This window comes from Photinus pyralis, unplaced genomic scaffold (assembly GCF_008802855.1).
Source record: "Photinus pyralis isolate 1611_PpyrPB1 unplaced genomic scaffold, Ppyr1.3 Ppyr1.4_LG10, whole genome shotgun sequence".
Taxonomy (NCBI): Eukaryota; Metazoa; Arthropoda; class Insecta; order Coleoptera; family Lampyridae; genus Photinus; species Photinus pyralis.
In genome coordinates, this window is record NW_022170250.1 from 15,927,306 (window position 1) to 15,943,921 (window position 16,616).

At 41.5% G+C, this 16,616-nt stretch overlaps 6 protein-coding genes across 7 annotated transcripts; 5 read left to right on the plus strand and 1 right to left on the minus strand.

Moving 5' to 3' along the window:
- Positions 1–111: 111 nt before the first annotated feature.
- LOC116161066 (small integral membrane protein 12-A) lies at positions 112–634 on the minus strand. The gene is made up of 3 exons (XM_031474267.1): positions 552–634; positions 373–505; positions 112–320 (listed from the first exon to the last, which is right to left on the minus strand). The coding sequence occupies exons 2-3, from the start codon at positions 503–505 to the stop codon at positions 190–192; spliced, it is 264 nt and encodes an 87-aa protein (XP_031330127.1). The 5' UTR covers positions 552–634; the 3' UTR covers positions 112–189.
- On the plus strand, positions 607–1,859 carry LOC116161064 (zinc finger and BTB domain-containing protein 6-like). Its single transcript, XM_031474263.1, has 2 exons — positions 607–806; positions 860–1,859. The coding sequence occupies exons 1-2, from the start codon at positions 693–695 to the stop codon at positions 1,760–1,762; spliced, it is 1,017 nt and encodes a 338-aa protein (XP_031330123.1). The 5' UTR covers positions 607–692; the 3' UTR covers positions 1,763–1,859.
- A 1,947-nt stretch (positions 1,860–3,806) lies between these two features.
- On the plus strand, positions 3,807–6,570 carry LOC116161065 (arrestin domain-containing protein 2-like). 2 transcript variants are annotated; one of them, XM_031474266.1, is made up of 5 exons: positions 3,807–4,138; positions 4,194–4,301; positions 5,627–5,829; positions 5,883–6,254; positions 6,305–6,570. In XM_031474266.1, exons 2-5 carry the CDS (start codon positions 4,280–4,282, stop codon positions 6,395–6,397), a joined length of 690 nt encoding a protein of 229 aa, XP_031330126.1. In that variant the 5' UTR covers positions 3,807–4,138; positions 4,194–4,279; the 3' UTR covers positions 6,398–6,570. The 2 variants fall into 2 exon arrangements, with proteins under 2 accessions (XP_031330126.1, XP_031330125.1); XM_031474265.1 differs by having other exon boundaries at positions 3,823–4,145.
- A 568-nt stretch (positions 6,571–7,138) lies between these two features.
- Positions 7,139–11,581, plus strand: LOC116161067 (arrestin domain-containing protein 2-like). The gene is made up of 5 exons (XM_031474268.1): positions 7,139–7,365; positions 7,414–7,521; positions 10,636–10,838; positions 10,892–11,263; positions 11,313–11,581. The coding sequence occupies exons 1-5, from the start codon at positions 7,260–7,262 to the stop codon at positions 11,403–11,405; spliced, it is 882 nt and encodes a 293-aa protein (XP_031330128.1). The 5' UTR covers positions 7,139–7,259; the 3' UTR covers positions 11,406–11,581.
- A 927-nt stretch (positions 11,582–12,508) lies between these two features.
- Positions 12,509–14,286, plus strand: LOC116161804 (zinc finger protein 501-like). Its single transcript, XM_031475272.1, has 2 exons — positions 12,509–12,749; positions 12,805–14,286. The coding sequence occupies exons 1-2, from the start codon at positions 12,621–12,623 to the stop codon at positions 14,230–14,232; spliced, it is 1,557 nt and encodes a 518-aa protein (XP_031331132.1). The 5' UTR covers positions 12,509–12,620; the 3' UTR covers positions 14,233–14,286.
- A 271-nt stretch (positions 14,287–14,557) lies between these two features.
- LOC116161805 (RING finger protein 141-like) lies at positions 14,558–15,980 on the plus strand. Its single transcript, XM_031475273.1, has 3 exons — positions 14,558–14,902; positions 14,955–15,065; positions 15,114–15,980. The coding sequence occupies exons 1-3, from the start codon at positions 14,831–14,833 to the stop codon at positions 15,909–15,911; spliced, it is 981 nt and encodes a 326-aa protein (XP_031331133.1). The 5' UTR covers positions 14,558–14,830; the 3' UTR covers positions 15,912–15,980.
- Positions 15,981–16,616: the final 636 nt, after the last annotated feature.

Here is a 16,616-nt window from a genome sequence, read left to right on the forward strand (position 1 = left end):
ATGAACAGTAAGGAACGATCACGTGATGGTCCCCATTATAGTACCTTGGGACGCCCCCAATATACAAAACTGACTTGTTTCACATAACAAATATCAATGAAAGTCGACAAATAAAACTGCACAATATACTGCGAATAACGTTAACAGAATTATCCTACTTTATTTTACAACGGAAGCACGCACGAAGCCTCATTGCTTCAGTGACGGCGACACATTTCTTCCTAAAACGTTGGCGCTATACTTGAGCCGTTCGACGCTCGCCGCCGAGTCCAACTGATCGTCGCTCAAAAGTCTCTCGCTCCTCGTCTCTTTTATCGACTCTAAATAAATCACGATTGAAAACCGAGCGAAACCGCCGAATTCGCGGCTTACCGTTAAAGGGGGTGTACCTATCGGAGATGAACCCCTCGAAATTGTAACCGACGTACCCGACTATCGCTGCGAAAGGCAAGGTAATGTAGGGGGCGTACGTTCGAAGCCCCCGAAACGCCCAAACTGCCCACATCTAAAAAACGAGAAAGATTCATTTGCACAATTGGCGTGGTAATTACCGCTTGTATTCCACTACAAAAATAAATTAAAAGTGAGGTTAAGACGAATTGTTCAGGTTAGTGGCAACCTTGGCGAGGCGACGTTGCCAAGTTGCGCTTGTTTACATGTACCTGGAATTTGTTGTGATTTTACAATAAATAATGAGTGGAACACGCACCTGCAGGACTTGCCTTCAGAGTTTTGATGTAAGCGAAACCCATTCGGATAACCTCACCAATCTTAAGGAGAAAATAGAAAGTTGCATCCCATTCGTTGTAAGTATGGGGGCCGTATTTGCCCAACCCCTTTCATTGCTGGTGTCTTGCAGACCTTAGATCTTGTTAAGGACTATATTCTGTGTCGAGCATGCATCGAGGCGCTTTCCAACGCGTACCAGTACAAGCAAATGTGCCAGGAAACCGAGGAGAAGATTTACAATTACTTGTTAAACTCGTCCTGCAAAGACACCAAGTCGATCGACATTGACAACGTGGTGCAATGGCTCCGGGCCCCCGCGGTCGTCGATCACATCGACCTAGTCGACAGTGAAACCGAGTCGGCAATCGATTCCGATGACGACCTGCTCGAGATTCATAAACACGAACTGACAGACGACGAGGATTTTAAGGTTATTTTTAATGGGGAGGACGAAGAGGAGGATCCGAACTATCAGAGACTCTGCGAAATCGAGAAACAGTTCGCCAGCTACTCCATCGACGAGTTCTACTCCAAAGGTCTGGTCAAACTGCCCGAGTGTCGGGTCGCCTTGAACCCGTTGTCGCAAGATCTCATCCAGCGGTACTCGGCGAAACCGTCGGCGGCGGGTTCGCCGAAGAGACAGGTTAAAAAGAGGCGGAGACGTAAACGAAATCAGATTGAGAGCAAACCGGCGGCGAACGACCTGAAGGAAACGCGAAGTTACAGTTGCCCGTGGTGTAAGTATTCGTCGATGTACGAAAAGAGACTCTTTCGCCACCTCCAGGAGCACAATAGCATATATCGCGAGTTCGATCACAATCGCTCGCTGCTGCGTTGCTTGTTGTGCGAGTACGTCACGTACTTTCAAATGCAGTTGGAGTCGCATTACCTGGGGCACTTCATCACGCCGCCATTCGAGTGCAAACTGTGCAATGCAAAGTTCAAATTCCGTACACGATTGATTACGCACATACTCGGACATTCCCAGAGGTGCGGAGTGATAGAGTCCGAACACAATTACGCACTTGTCTAACGAGGACCAGACGTTTGTATATACTTAGCATTAGAATATGTGTCCGGGGAGGCGTCCAAATCGCCAATGTGTGACTAATAAATCTTTATTCAAATAGTTTTCGTAGCTATCCGGCTTGAAGGACCATTCGAACATAATGTAAGCAAAGGACCTGACAGGTAACTCGTTTGTATGAACTTTTACGTTGACCTCTACGATGTACTGGTGACCTTGGAAGTAGGTCAAGGTGAAGGTCGCGTGGCGGTGACCGGAGATTAGCTCAAGGTCAAACTAAAGGGTGCTCGCCTCCCTTCTTCTCAGGTAATGACCTTGGAAAGTAGGCGAATGTAACGCTCCCGTCCCCAATTACCCCTTTTTTATAGCGTCATTTCATTGTCAAGGTCATCACAGTTTAATGACCCCATTTGTGTGGTTGATATTTCATTTTCAAGGCTAGTGTGGTGGTGACCTTGGAAACGAGGTGAAGGTGAAATTCATAGGACACTCTCTCCGCTGATAGTGACCTTGGAAAGTAGGCCAAAATAACGCTCCCGTCCCCAATTACCCCTCTTTTATAGCGTCATTTCATTTTCAAGGTCATCACAGTTCAATGACCCCATTTGTGTGGTTCATTTTCAAGACTAGTGTGGCGGTAACCTTGAAAACGAGGTGAAAGTGAAATTCATAGGACACTCCCTCTCCGCTGATAGTGACCTTGGAAAGTAGGTCAAGGTAAAGCTGAAAGATCTGTCGATCAATAAGCCTATTTTTAGCGGAGACGCTAACCCCAGCGTGGCCACGAACGCGGATCCAACGTGATGGCTAATCTGGATCCGCTTCGCGTGGACGTTTGGGTTCGATCCGCGTTCACGTAATGAGGTCAACAGTGAACGTGAACTGTCAAGCTGTGAACAAGATCCGATAATAACACGAATCAATATAGCTGGGACCTACAAAATATTAGGAGAATGAAGGTCCATAACCTCTAAAAGTTTATAACCATCAAAAGGCCAACGGTCTCATTTTTGTGGTGTCAAAGTGGCATTGTTTGATGACCTTGAAAATAAAACGTACAAAACATGCGATCATTCGCCTTTGACGACCTTGATAAAGAAATGAAACAAAAATTATCGACCTTTGATGACCTTGAGAACGAATTATTTGACCATTTGTAATGTCATTGACTTTTGTTGATCTTGAAGTCACGTGGTAAGCGTCATTGACCTACAGGCTACATTCCAAGATCACGGCCAGGTGGAGAGCGACCTTGAACTGGTCTAGGTACGGCTCTGTATCGCTACCACTTACTAATTACCACCTTACAGAAAAGCGTTTTTTCAGCGACAAACGCACGATAACCGCAGCACTTCTTTGTAAACGGGAAAATATACCCCTTTCCACCTTTCGCTACTGCGTCGTCTCTCAATAATCTGCACCTGTGCTTATCTTGTAACCAATTAACCAACAGCGATAAGAAAGCTTCTTATCTACGACCTGAGATAAACTTTTACAAAAGTCTTACGCAATTATTCCAGATGTTCCTTATCTTACTAACACAAAATAACGTTGCAACAAAATAAACAAGGCGTTTGTTTAAACAAAATTCATACAGGGTGTCCCATCTGTGAGTGCCGAAACCAAATAAAACGTCCGCGTGGCGTATATACAACAGTATTTTTCTGTTTGCTGTGCCATCCAGGCCCTGTTCTTGTTTGTCGGTGTTGGTATCTTTATGATTCCAATTTACGTACTTTTGTATATGTGAACTACGTATTGACTTTAAAGTTAAATGAGATTTTGGTTAGGTCTGATTTCAACTCCAGGATTGGCTGACGATGTGATCTTTAGGTGCTTAATTGGTATAGGTGCATTTTTGAGAGTATTTTTGCAATTTTAGAGGTGTCGAAGAGAATATTTCAATAAAAAGGACTAGGGTGGACTCTCACCCCAACTTTATTGTTGAGAAAATCTTATTAAATATTGCTAATAATGTGACATTATTAAACGGAATTATAACACGCAAGCAGTAGGTACCAACAGTACCTGTGACGTCAATTTATCTTCCCGCATTGTTTCATCGTGTATGTAGAGACGGTGTGTTAGCCACATTCTATGTGTTATGATAACGTCCATAAATAACTATTATAAATAAATAAAGGGATTGATTTATTTATGGATTACATCATTATCACGTGTTGTGGTTACCGTGGAGAATGGAGTGCTAACGGCCCCTTGTAAGTGAATAGTTGGCAAATGGGGAATAGATAAATCGGTGCTACACCTACCAGATCACGCACAATGCCAGGTTCCTGCGGAATCGAGTTCGAAAAGCAAATATACCTTCCAGGGGAGGTTGTCAACGGAAAGGTTCACTGTACATTTGCTGCCGACTGCAAAGTTCGAAGTAACTCGGTCCGTAGTGGTTCTATTATAAAGGTCGATCATGTTTCAGACATAAAAATTACTTTTTCCGGGCGGATAAAAGTCGCGTGGAAGGCGGGCAGAGCGACAATATATAAACTAGAGCCCCTTTTCAAAATGGAATCCAGTCTACTGCTGTGTAAGTATGGGAAGTGGAATATTGCAAAAAGATACTTATTTATTTTATTGTTAATGTATGAATTACATGACCTGAAAATTGATGTTAATTTTATTATGTTTGTCTGTCTGTAAACACACTAAACAGCCTTTATGGGCGTGTGGGTGTCGTCTGGTTCCTCCAGGATGCAGGCAAATGCTGACTACCACAACATTGAAGGCGGCTCCTCCGAAATCCGCCCTTGAAGTCAAGAAAATCGATTTGACACCCTAAAAAAGGTTTTAAATGCTCATTCTTGTTGGAAGGTGTTTTAAAGGGATGAAATCTGCCCTTGAGGTCTGACAAAGTTCATTTAATACCCGCACAAAAAAAGTTTCAAAGGATAGTTCTTTTTGGAAAGTGTCTTAAAGGAGCGAAATCTGCCTTTGAAGTCTGGATTTGACACCCTAAAAAAAAGGTTTAGGATCTCATTCTTTTCAAAAGATGTTTAAAGGGGCAAAATCCGCCCTTGAAGTCAAAAAAATCGATAATTTGACACCCTAAAAAAGGTTTTAAATGCTACTTCATTTGGAAGGGGTTTTAAAGGGACGAAATCCGCCCTTGAGGTCTAAAAAAAGGTATTTAACATCCGCAGAAAAAGGGTTTTAAATGATAGTTCTTTTTTGGAAGGCGTCTTAACGGGGCGAAATCCGCCTTTGAGATATATAAAATTCATTTAACACCCGCACAAAAAAGGTTTCAATTTCTGTTTTCTTTTAAAGGAAGTTTAAAGGGGCGAAATGCGCCCTTGAAGTCAAGAAAGTCGATTTGACACCCTAAAAAAGGTTTCAAATCCTCATTCTTGTTGGAAGGTGCTTTAAAGGGCCGATATCCACCCTTCAGGTCTAACAAAATTATTTAGCGCCCGCACAAAAAAGGTTTCTAATTTCTGTTGAAAGATGTTTAAAGTGTCGAAATCCGCCCTTGCGGTCTTACAAATTTATTGGTGGTTCGCACAAAACAATTCTAATTTTTTAGACGTTTGGTGGGGTGAAATTCACCCTTATTCAAGTTTCCTCAATTGTGTCATAGAATATATATATTATAACTCTATGATTGTGTTTAAGTGGCGTGGCTTGCTGATTTGCTTTTCTGTTCGGCCAACGGAGCCTTTGGGAGCCTTCCTCTGGATGGAGGTTAGTTTGAAAGCAGCTGGGCCAATGAGGCACTTTCTCCTCAGCTTTTCTCCTCCTCTTCTATTTTGTCTATCTTGAGTGTTATCACTCAAGAAGGGGTAGAAGATTTCGGAGTTGCCCATCTAGTAGCGGATCCCTTGGACGATTGTGTGAATTCACCTTCTCTTTCAGATGAAACAAGCTTCACACCAGGATACTACGTCTACCCGTTCACGTTTAACTTGCCGGACAACCTTCCATCTTCAATTGAGGTACTCTACGGAAGCGTGAAGTACAAGGCGCGCGCGAAGATCGACAAGAAATGGTGCATAAACGATACCTGTGTGAAGGTCTTCAACGTCTACAGCTGCTGTTACCTCGGCTCGATGAGTAGCGTAATTGCGTGATTTTTAACGAGTCGCTTTAGAACTTAAACACCCCATTTTAGTCTCCCATCGAGAGCGTGAAAGAGAAAATTCCTCTTTCGCTAGGCGGCGCGGGATCGATAAGGCTCACCGTGAAATTATCAAACAATTGCTACGCGCCCAATCAGATGATCCCATTCATCGCGACCGTTCGTAACAATTCCGGTACGACGGTGAACGAGGTGCGCTTCAAGTTCGTGCAGGGCTTTACGTTCGAGGTGAAAGAAAGGACGACCGAGACGATACAGACGGAGACGCAAGAATTGGCGGTGATCGATAGCGTCGTCAACCCTCGAGACGAGAGGTTTTGGAATCTCGAGCTGAGGATCCCGGCGGATACGTTCATTGGCAATATGCCCAACTGTGATTGCATGAAGATCTTTTGGAAGATAAAGGTCTGTGGATGCGTGCGCCGATTAAAATTTGTATGCGTCTTCATTTATAGGGCGAAGTGTATCTGCCTTTTCCTCACAGGAATATGCACATAGATGTTCCCTTACTTCTCGGATCTGCTGCCTCGCCTAACAGTGCCTTGTAACTAATCGGTACTATAATGAGTCTCGTTATGTTGTTTGTTAAAGTTGCTTTGAGTAATTACAAAATAACAGCTATGCATTTATGGCTAACATTCCTTAGTGAATGCGCCTTTAAAGAGTATTTTTCTAATTTTACAATGTTGTAGTTTATGAATAAAGTTTTAACTCACTAAAATACACATTTCTCTAAACAATACAAATTTCACTACCTTCAAACCACCCCGCCCCTCCCTTTTTAAGAGTGGTACCGATGCTTTTTGCGTATGGTATCTTAAACAATCACGCTATAGAAACAAATTTACAATTGCGCGATACAGTCCCATGTATCCTCTATGCTTAACGGTGACGAAACGGCAACTGGTTAAATACAAAATTAGAAAAAAATAATACGGAAGGTTTTACTGTCATGTCTCGCAAAAGATTAACGAATAAAGAAATATCAAAAACTCCTGTACTTTTGAAAGGAATGCCGCTTTGCTTTTTCTTGAAAATTTCACACAATTGCACAAATTATCCAATCCGTCGGAAGACAAAAATGCGCATAAACAGCTAGTAACACTTAAAGGCCTTGAAATTCACTTGGAAACATACTGCGATATGTTTTACCTTTAAAAACCTTTAAAAGCTCTTATGAACTAACAAAAATCATGGAAGGGAAGTCTATGCAAATGAGTTTGTTTCATTGGATAATCATCCTGTATGTAGAGACGGTGTGTGAGCCACATTCTCTAAGTTATCATGACGTCACTACACTATCACGTATTGTGGTTAGGTTTGAGATTGGGGAGCTAAAGGCCCCTTGTAAGTGAAATTTGGCAAATGGGGAATAGATAAATCGGTGCTACACCTACCAGATCACGTACAATGCCAGGTTCCTGCGGAATCGTGTTCGAAAAGCAAATATACCGTCCGGGGGAGGTTGTCAACGGAAAGGTTCACTGTACATTCGCTGCCGACTGCAAAGTTCGAGGTAATCCGATCCGGAGTGGTTCTATTATAAAGGTCGATCTTGTTTCAGACATAAAAATTACTTTTTCCGGACGGATAAAAGTGTCGTGGAAGGTGGGCAAAACGACTGTATATAAACGAGAGCCTCTTTTCGAAATGGAATCCGGTCTACTGTTGTGTAAGTATGTACGGATGTGGAATATCGAAAAAAGATATTTATTTATTTTGTTGTTAATGTATGAATTACATGAACTGAAAATTTGTTAATTTTATTATGTTTGTCTGTCTGTAAACACACTAAATCGCCTTCATGGGCATGTGGATGTCATCTGGTTTCTCCAGGATACCGGCAAATGCCGACTACCACAACATTGGTGGTGGCTTCTCCGTGACAACCTCGGATTATGCAGTCTCCTACTTTTGAAATTCAAGCCCCAAATTAAACGTTGACTTAAAGTCCAAACTTTTTCAAGCTCCTTCACGTACTTGGCTCCAAAATTGTCTTAAAGTCCCAACATCAAACTCAATTTTTAAACTTCTGATTGGAGCTGGAAGTTTCAATTTCTGATTTCTCTTAAAAGATGTTTAAAGGGGCGAAATCCGCCCTCGAAGTCAAAAAAATCGATTTGACACCCTAAAAAAAGGTTTTAAATGCTAATTCTTTTTGGAAGGTGTTTTAAAGGGATGAAATCTGCCCTTGAGGTCTAAAAAAATTCATTTAACACCCGCACAAAAAAGGTTTCAATGTCTAGTTTCTTTTAAAAGATGTTTAAAGGGGCGAAATCTGCCTTTGAAGTAAAAAAAATCGATTTGACACCCTAAAAAAAGGTTTTAAATGCTAATTCTTTTTGGAAGGTGTTTTAAAGGGATGAAATCTGCCCTTGAGGTCTAAAAAAATTCATTTAACACCCGCACAAAAAAGGTTTCAATTTCAATGTCTAGTTTCTTTTAAAAGATGTTTAAAGGGGCGAAATCTGCCTTTGAAGTCAAAAAAATCGATTTGACACCCTAAAAAAAGGTTTTAAATGCTAATTCTTTTTGGAAGGTGTTTTAAAGGGATGAAATCTGCCCTTGAGGTCTAAAAAAATTCATTTAACACCCGCACAAAAAAGGTTTCAATGTCTAGTTTCTTTTAAAAGATGTTTAAAGGGGCGAAATCTGCCTTTGAAGTCAAAAAAATCGATTTGACACCCTAAAAAAAGGTTTTAAAGGCTAATTCTTTTTGGAAGGTGTTTTAAAGGGATGAAATCTGCCCTTGAGGTCTAAAAAAATTCATTTAACACCCGCACAAAAAAGGTTTCAATGTCTAGTTTCTTTTAAAAGATGTTTAAAGGGGCGAAATCTGCCTTTGAAGTCAAAAAAATCGATTTGACACCCTAAAAAAAGGTTTTAAATGCTAATTCTTTTTGGAAGGTGTTTTAAAGGGATGAAATCTGCCCTTGAGGTCTAAAAAAATTCATTTAACACCCGCACAAAAAAGGTTTCAATGTCTAGTTTCTTTTAAAAGATGTTTAAAGGGGCGAAATCTGCCTTTGAAGTCAAAAAAATCGATTTGACACCTTAAAAAAAGGTTTTAAATGCTAATTCTTTTTGGAAGGTGTTTTAAAGGGATGAAATCTGACCTTGAGGTCTAAAAAAAATTCATTTAACACCCGCACAAAAAAAGGTTTCAATGTCTAGTTTCTTTTAAAAGATCTTTAAAGGGGCGAAATCTGCCTTTAAAGTCAAAAAAATCGATTTGACACCCTAAAAAAAGGTTTTAAAGGCTAATTCTTTTTGGAATGTATTTTAAAGGGATGAAATCTGCCCTTGAGGTCTAAAAAAATTCATTTAACACCCGCACAAAAAATGGTTTCAATGTCTAATATCTTTTATAATATATTTAAAGGGGTAAAGTCCGCCCTGGAAGTCTGGAAAATTGATTTGACACCCAAAAAAAGGTTTTAAATGCTAATTCTTTTTGGAAGGTGTTTTAAAGGAATGAAATCTGCCCTTGAGGTCTAAAAAAATTCATTTAACACCCGCACAAAAAAGGTTTCAATGTCTAGTTTCTTTTAAAAGATGTTTAAAGGGGCGAAATCTGCCTTTGAAGTAAAAAAAATCGATTTGACACTCTAAAAAAAGGTTTTAAATGCTAATTCTTTTTGGAAGGTGTTTTAAAGGGATGAAATCTGCCCTTGAGGTCTAAAAAAATTCATTTAACACCCGCACAAAAAAGGTTTCAATGTCTAGTTTCTTTTAAAAGATGTTTAAAGGGGCGAAATCTGCCTTTGAAGTCAAAAAAATCGATTTGACACCCTAAAAAAAGGTTTTAAGGCTAATTCTTTTTGGAAGGTGTTTTAAAGGGATGAAATCTGCCCTTGAGGTCTAAAAAAATTCATTTAACACCCGCACAAAAAAGGTTTCAATGTCTAGTTTCTTTTAAAAGATGTTTAAAGGGGCGAAATCTGCCTTTGAAGTCAAAAAAATCGATTTGACACCCTAAAAATTGTTTTAGATGCCAATTCTTTTTGAAAGGTGATTTAAAAGTGTAATTTCTTTTATAATATGTTTAAAGGGGTAAAGTCCGCCCTGGAAGTCTGGAAAATTGATTTGACACCCAAAAAAAAGGTTTAAAGTTCTAATTCTTTTTGAAAGGTGTTTTAAAGGGAGAAATCTGCCTTTGAGGTCTAAAAAATTCATTTAACACCCGCACAAAAAGGTTTAAATTTCTGATTTTTTTAAAAGGGGCGAAATCCGCCTTTGAAGTCAAGAAAATCCATTTGACACCCTAAAAATTGTTTTAAATGCCAATTCTTTTTGAAAGGTGATTTAAAAGTGACAAATCCGCCCTTGAGATGTAAAAAAATTCATTTGACAAATAAATGGTTTCAGTTTCTTTTAAAACATGTTTAAAGGGGCGAAATCTACCCTTGGATACAAGAAATTTTATTTGACACCCTAAAAAAAGGTTTTAAATACTGGTGTTTTTAATGGAGCGAAATCCTCCCTCGAGATCTTATTTTTAGACGTTTTGTGGGATGAAATTCACCCTTATTCAAGTTTCCTCAATTGTGTTTAAGTGGGGTGGTTTGCTGATTTGCTTTTCTGTTCGCCCAGCGGAGCCTTCCTCTGGATGGAGGTTAGTTTGAAAGCAGCTGGGCCATTGAGACACTTGTAGCTTTTCTCCTCCTCTTCTAGTTTGTCTGTCTGTTTTTGAGACACTCAAGAAAGGGGTAGAATATTTCGGATTCTGTTTGCCAATCGGTAGCGGCTCCCTTGGATGATTGTGCGAATTCGCCTTCTCTTGCAGGTGAAACAAGCTTCACACCAGGATACTACGTCTACCCGTTCACGTTTAACTTGCCGGGCAACCTTCCATCTTCAATTGAGGTGCTCCACGGAAGCGTGAAGTACAAGGCGCACGCGAAGATCGACAAGGAATGGTGCATAGACGATACCTGTGAGAAGGTCTTCACCGTCTACAGCTGCTATTACCTCGGCTCGATGATTAGCGTAATTGCGTGATTTTTAACGAGTCGCTTTAGAACTTAAGCAGCCCATTTTAGTCTCCCATCGAGAGCGTGAAAGAGAAAATTCCTCTTTCGCTAGGCGCCGAAGGACCAATAAGACTCACCGTGAACTTATCAAACAATTGCTACGCGCCCAATCAAATGGTCCCATTCATTGCGACCGTTCGTAACAATTCCGGTACGACTGTGAACGAGGTGCGCTTCAAGATCATGCAGGGCTTTACGTTCGAGGTGAACGAAAGGACGACCGAGACGATACAGACGGAGACGCAAGAATTCGCGGTGATCGATAGCGTCGTCAAACCTCGAGACGAGAGGTTTTGGAATCTCGAGCTGAGGATCCCGGCGGATACGTTCATCGGCAATATGCCCAACTGTAATTACATGAAGATCTTTTGGAAGATAAAGGTCTGTGGGTGCGTGCGCCGATTAAAATTTTATGCGTCTTCATTTATAGGGCGAGGTCTGTCTACCTTTTCCTCACAGGAATATGCACATAGATGTTCCCTTGCTTCTCGGATCTGCTGCCTCGCCTAACAGTGCTTGGTAACTAATCGGGAGTCTCGTTATGTTGTTTTGTTAAAGTTGCTTCGAGTGATTACAAAATCACTCTGCAAAATAACAGCCATGCATTTATGGCTAACATTCCTTAGTGAATGCGCTTTTAAAGAGTATTTTTTTAATTTTGCAATGTTTTTAATTTATGAATAAAGTTTAACCCACTAATCTACACCTATTTCTCTAAACAGTGCAAATTTCACTACCCTCAAACCACCCCGTGTCCCCCTTTTTAAAAGCGGTACCGGTGCTTTTTGCGTATGGTAACTTAAACAATCACGCTATAGAGAAAATTTACAATTTTATTGCGCGATACAGTCCCATGTATCCTCAATGCTTAACGGTGACGAAACGGCAATTGGTTAAATACAAAAATTAGAAAAAAATATTACCTTATTAACAGTAGTGAAAATCCCCGAATTGGCACCTAGAGTGCGGAAGGTTTTACTGTCATGTCTCGCAAAAGATTAACGAATAAAGAAATATCAATGGATCAAAACTCCTGTACTTCTGAAAGGAATGGCGCTTGGCTTTTTCTTTAAAATTTCACACGATTGTAAAAATTATCCAATCCGTCGGAAGACGAAAATGCGCATAATAGCTAAGGGTCTACTCAGAGACATGGGAGAGAGGAGATCGCTGATCGACGAGTGCGCATCCAAGAAAGGGTGCGACCTCATGGGCGCTGCCATTTTTACACCCGTTGTGTCATGTTGTGTTTATAGTGGTGTTATTTTAGATGTGTTCGTGTTTAGGAGAGCTTTTTTCGAGGTTTAAGTGTTTATTTTGTAACGTCAACGTCACTGGCATTTTCTTTTGTTCATTTGGATTGAGATATTAGTTTCTTCCTACGGAGCTGCTGCCGAATAGAGTGTAGTGTATGAAGATTGCGTTAGATGTCTCTGGGTTGCGTCAGTAAACCTTTATAGTCCTGTTCAAATTTCGCGCTTCAATGGGTGTCAAAATGGCAGCCCCCTTGTTTTGTCACTTCGCGCAGTTTCATGCGCTATCTCCTCTCTCCATGTCTCTGGGTCTACTGAATGTTTTCGGTAAGTCATGTATTTGGCTAATGTTTTGCATTCACCTTGTATAACGCCTTCGATAAAGTAGTTCAAAAGCGCAGTACCTGACGCTTGGATAGTAGTTCAAATTATTGCTGGTTATGTTTTATTCGGCTGACATGAAAGCGTAATAAAATCATCGAAAAATGCCGCAAAAGGTCTGCAGGACGTGTCTTAAACTATTCGACAATGAATCTCAACTAATTTTCCTTGAAAATAACCAACAATCGGATCAGAAACTTATAAAAAAACTGGAAACTTGCGTTCCCGAAGTGGTAAGTTTCCTCCCTCTCCCAAAAGCTGGAACCCAAGTACATTTCTACGTTTCAGGTTTTAAACAGAGTCGCCGATTCAGCAATTTGTCAGGGCTGCGTAGGTGCACTGAATGCGGCCTATATCTTTAAGTTGAAATGTGTCGACAACGAAAGGCGTCTGTGCGAGTATATGAACGCAAAAGCCGTGGAACGTGTGGATTTAGTTAGCTTCGTCACGGATTTAACTAATGGAAATGCCAGCGAGGACGAGGTGACTATCGTCGCCAACGATGAAACTCACATTCCCAACTGTCTCTTGCCGAATAACAGTATTAAATGCTCGGTTTGTCAGAAGTCGTTTGAGACAATCGAGCAGATCAAGGAGCACATTAATTCGCACGTGGACGAGACGATGAAGTGCACTACGTGCCAGTTTCAGGCGAAATCGAAGCAGAGCATGGCAAGTCATATGCGCTCCCATAATGTAAATTTAAAATGTGACAAATGCGATTTTACGACCACTGACCAAAAGGCGTACTCTGAGCACTGTGATCAGCATTTCACCCCGAAGTACCACACGTGTACTCTATGCCCGTTTAAATCGATACGCGCGTACAGCCTGCGGCGGCACTTAAAGACACACCGCGATGAAAACCAGCTGAAGTGTAAACTGTGCAGTTTTGTTGCTACGGATGAGGAAGCGCTTACGGAGCACGGCCGAGGGCACTCTGCCAGCGGTAAGTCCTTCTCGTGTACACACTGCTCATATACGGCACTCAAGGCGTCTTATCTACGTAAACACATGAAACGACACCATGGAACGACGACTGCAATCACAAACGGACAGACCAAGGATCAATTTCACATGTCGGTTTCGGACCTCGAGTCCATATTGAACGGCGAAAACCCCATGGAAATTAATGAGCAATCGGACGATTTAAACTCATTCCTCGTTACCGTCGCCGAAATTGAACAAATCATCGAAAATATCAGCACCGGTAGTGGCGTCTTCACCTGCTCCAAATGCAAGCTGACGTTCAAGTCCAAATACCGACTGAAACGGCATCGTGCACAGCATGCGGACGACGATCAGACCGTCAAACAATGCGACCAGTGCGACTTTAGCACCGCGAGTACGGCGACCTTTAAGAGGCACATGCGGACGCACGCAAGCGGTAAGATTTTCACGTGCGACGATTGCGATTTCCGCACGGTCTACTCCAGCAACATGCTGAAGCACAAGCGGACCCATACCGGGCAGAAGACCATGAGGTGCACCATGTGCACTTATCGCACGTTGAAGGAGGAGAACTTGAACAAGCACATGCAGTCGCACGAGGCGGAAGTCGATCCGGTGCTCAAGTGCCTCGAGTGCCCCTTCGAAACTGAGAATCCAAGCGAAATGCAGGAGCACACCGAAATGCATATAATCGGCAATGAGTTCATCGATAATTCCATACACGACTTCTTACCGCATAGCTTTGTTGATGATTTATTATTGTAAGTGTTTTCTGTTATTTTTTTAATTTTCATACGGACAGTAAATGTATCATTTTTACGTTTCTTTTTATTTTGCTTAGAGAGTGTAATAGTTGCATAGCATCAGAAATGAATGCGCCAGACTTAATCATTCTAATGTCTTCCCAAGAGCTTCAAAGGTTCTTTACACTGCGTAATAGGGTTTTTTTTGAGGCGTTTTCCCGAGGATTCTGACCTTGTATAGGTCTGGAAACCGTCTTTGTACCACACTTAAGATAGGTACTCTGAAATCCGCTAGAGGGTTCTGGAGAGCCTAAACGCAAATTACACTACAGGAAATAAATCTGGCAACGATGCACACGTTTGTCAAGCATTAGTCTTGAAATGTGCATATGTAATTCTGTTATTTGTGTCCAGCGTAATTTTGCGAAGGAAATTGATCAATCGATCTAAAAATGTTGGAAAAGTGATCCACCCTTATACAAGAGGTTGAAATGCGCAAAAGAACTTGAAAGGTAACCAAGTAGTTCCAGCTTCGTTTGTAGTTCATTTGACCAACGAAAATAAATGAATTGTGACAGTTGCGTTTAAATGAAATTCTCAAGGTTTGCGTGTTAAAAACAATGCCTAACGGGGTTCTGGTGCCTACAAGGAACTCAACTGCTGCCTCCACCAAAATCACTTTAACCGGAAAGGTATTCGAGTGCACACCGGTAAAGCTGCAAGTAACCGTTTTCATTTTACTAGCATCTCATCGGCCGTGCCCTCCACAACACCACCGTAATCGAGGACGTGAGCATCTCACGCTCGCATTGCTACTTCGAGGAGAAGGATGGAAGCTGGTATCTCACCGACACGGTAAGCCCAACACGCGTGGCTCGCTCCCTTCCACTAAGCAATTTGTAGAGCTCCAACGGGACGACGATTAACGGTGACCTGATCCAAAACGCCACGCGAAAGCTAAACGATCACGACATCGTAGGCCTTAGCACTCAGATCGCTTACGAATATCTGATCTGCGCGGAGCCGACACCCGAACAAATAACCGACGAGGTGCTAAACGAAATCGCCGACACGGTCTTGGAGGCGACTCGCAACTCTCAAAGCGGATCTCTGCCCAAATCCCAACCGCAAACCGCCGCGGCAAACGACGATGACGAGGAGGACAGCGTTGACGATGAATTTCAGTGCAGCATCTGCACCGAGCTCTTCATTAAGGCGGTCACCTTATCATGCTCGCACACGTTCTGCAAGAAGTGCATCGACGAGTGGAGAAAAAACCAGACCATTTGTCCCATTTGCCGTGCCCAAATTCAAAACCAATTCCCGACCATCGTCCTCGATAACTACATCGAGAAAATCGTGGAGAAACGAAGCGAGGAGTATAAGAATCACCGCAAGATGGTCATCGCGGAACGGGAGCCGCAGCCGAGCGCAGTACCGGGACCGTCCACTTCGAATCCGAGCAAGCGGCGGCGAACCGTACCCGACCCTATAGAAATTAGTTCGAGCTCTGGTAGCGAAGACGAGGACGAAGATGAGGAGACTGATGGTGAATCTCAATATGATGTGTACATGTTTGAGTACTTTGATCACTATTATAATGGCATACCTGGTCACTACTATGGGGGGTACGGGTCGTGCTATAAGTGCGGACAGAGGGGTCATTGGGCCAACGGGTGCCCGTTCAGGAGGAGATTGTAGTATTGTTGTATATGTTGTAATATAAATTATCTATTTTTGTACGAATAAATCTTGTAGCATAAATTAAAATGTGATTTATTTATATAAAATTTAAGACTAAAAACACTTGAATTTGCTTGAATAGCTAACAATGGACCTTCTAGAGAAATCTAGCAGGCTCTTACAAACAACAAGTCAGTACATACATCAAACGAATCGTTAATTTCCACATATTAAAATAAAATGATCAAAACTTATATGAATGTTACTTCAGGGACAAGACCAAGTACCTAATCAACACCAATAAACATAATTTAAGCGAGCATTACACCAAAAACGTAAACAATTACAAACAATAGCATAACGGTATCACATACGTGATTCTGCATTGCGGTTAAACCAAGTAAATTTCAAAAACAAAGATTCAAGCACACAAAAAATATAAAATGTGGCATACGAAACACAAATACGATATAAAGAAATGCAAAAATTACTACCTGCATTAAATTACACAAAATAACAAACATTAATGGAGCAACGCGTTCACGACTGCCATTCGAGACAAGATGCTCAACGTAACCTCCGTCCTTGCTTTTTAGCTGGAAGTTTCATAATTTCTTCAGTCTTTTTGGTATCTCGTCATTTCCACCACCTCTTCATAGTTTTCTTCATAATCTCGCGAAATTCTTTTGCATTATTGTTTCGTAACCTTTACAATTTCTTTCT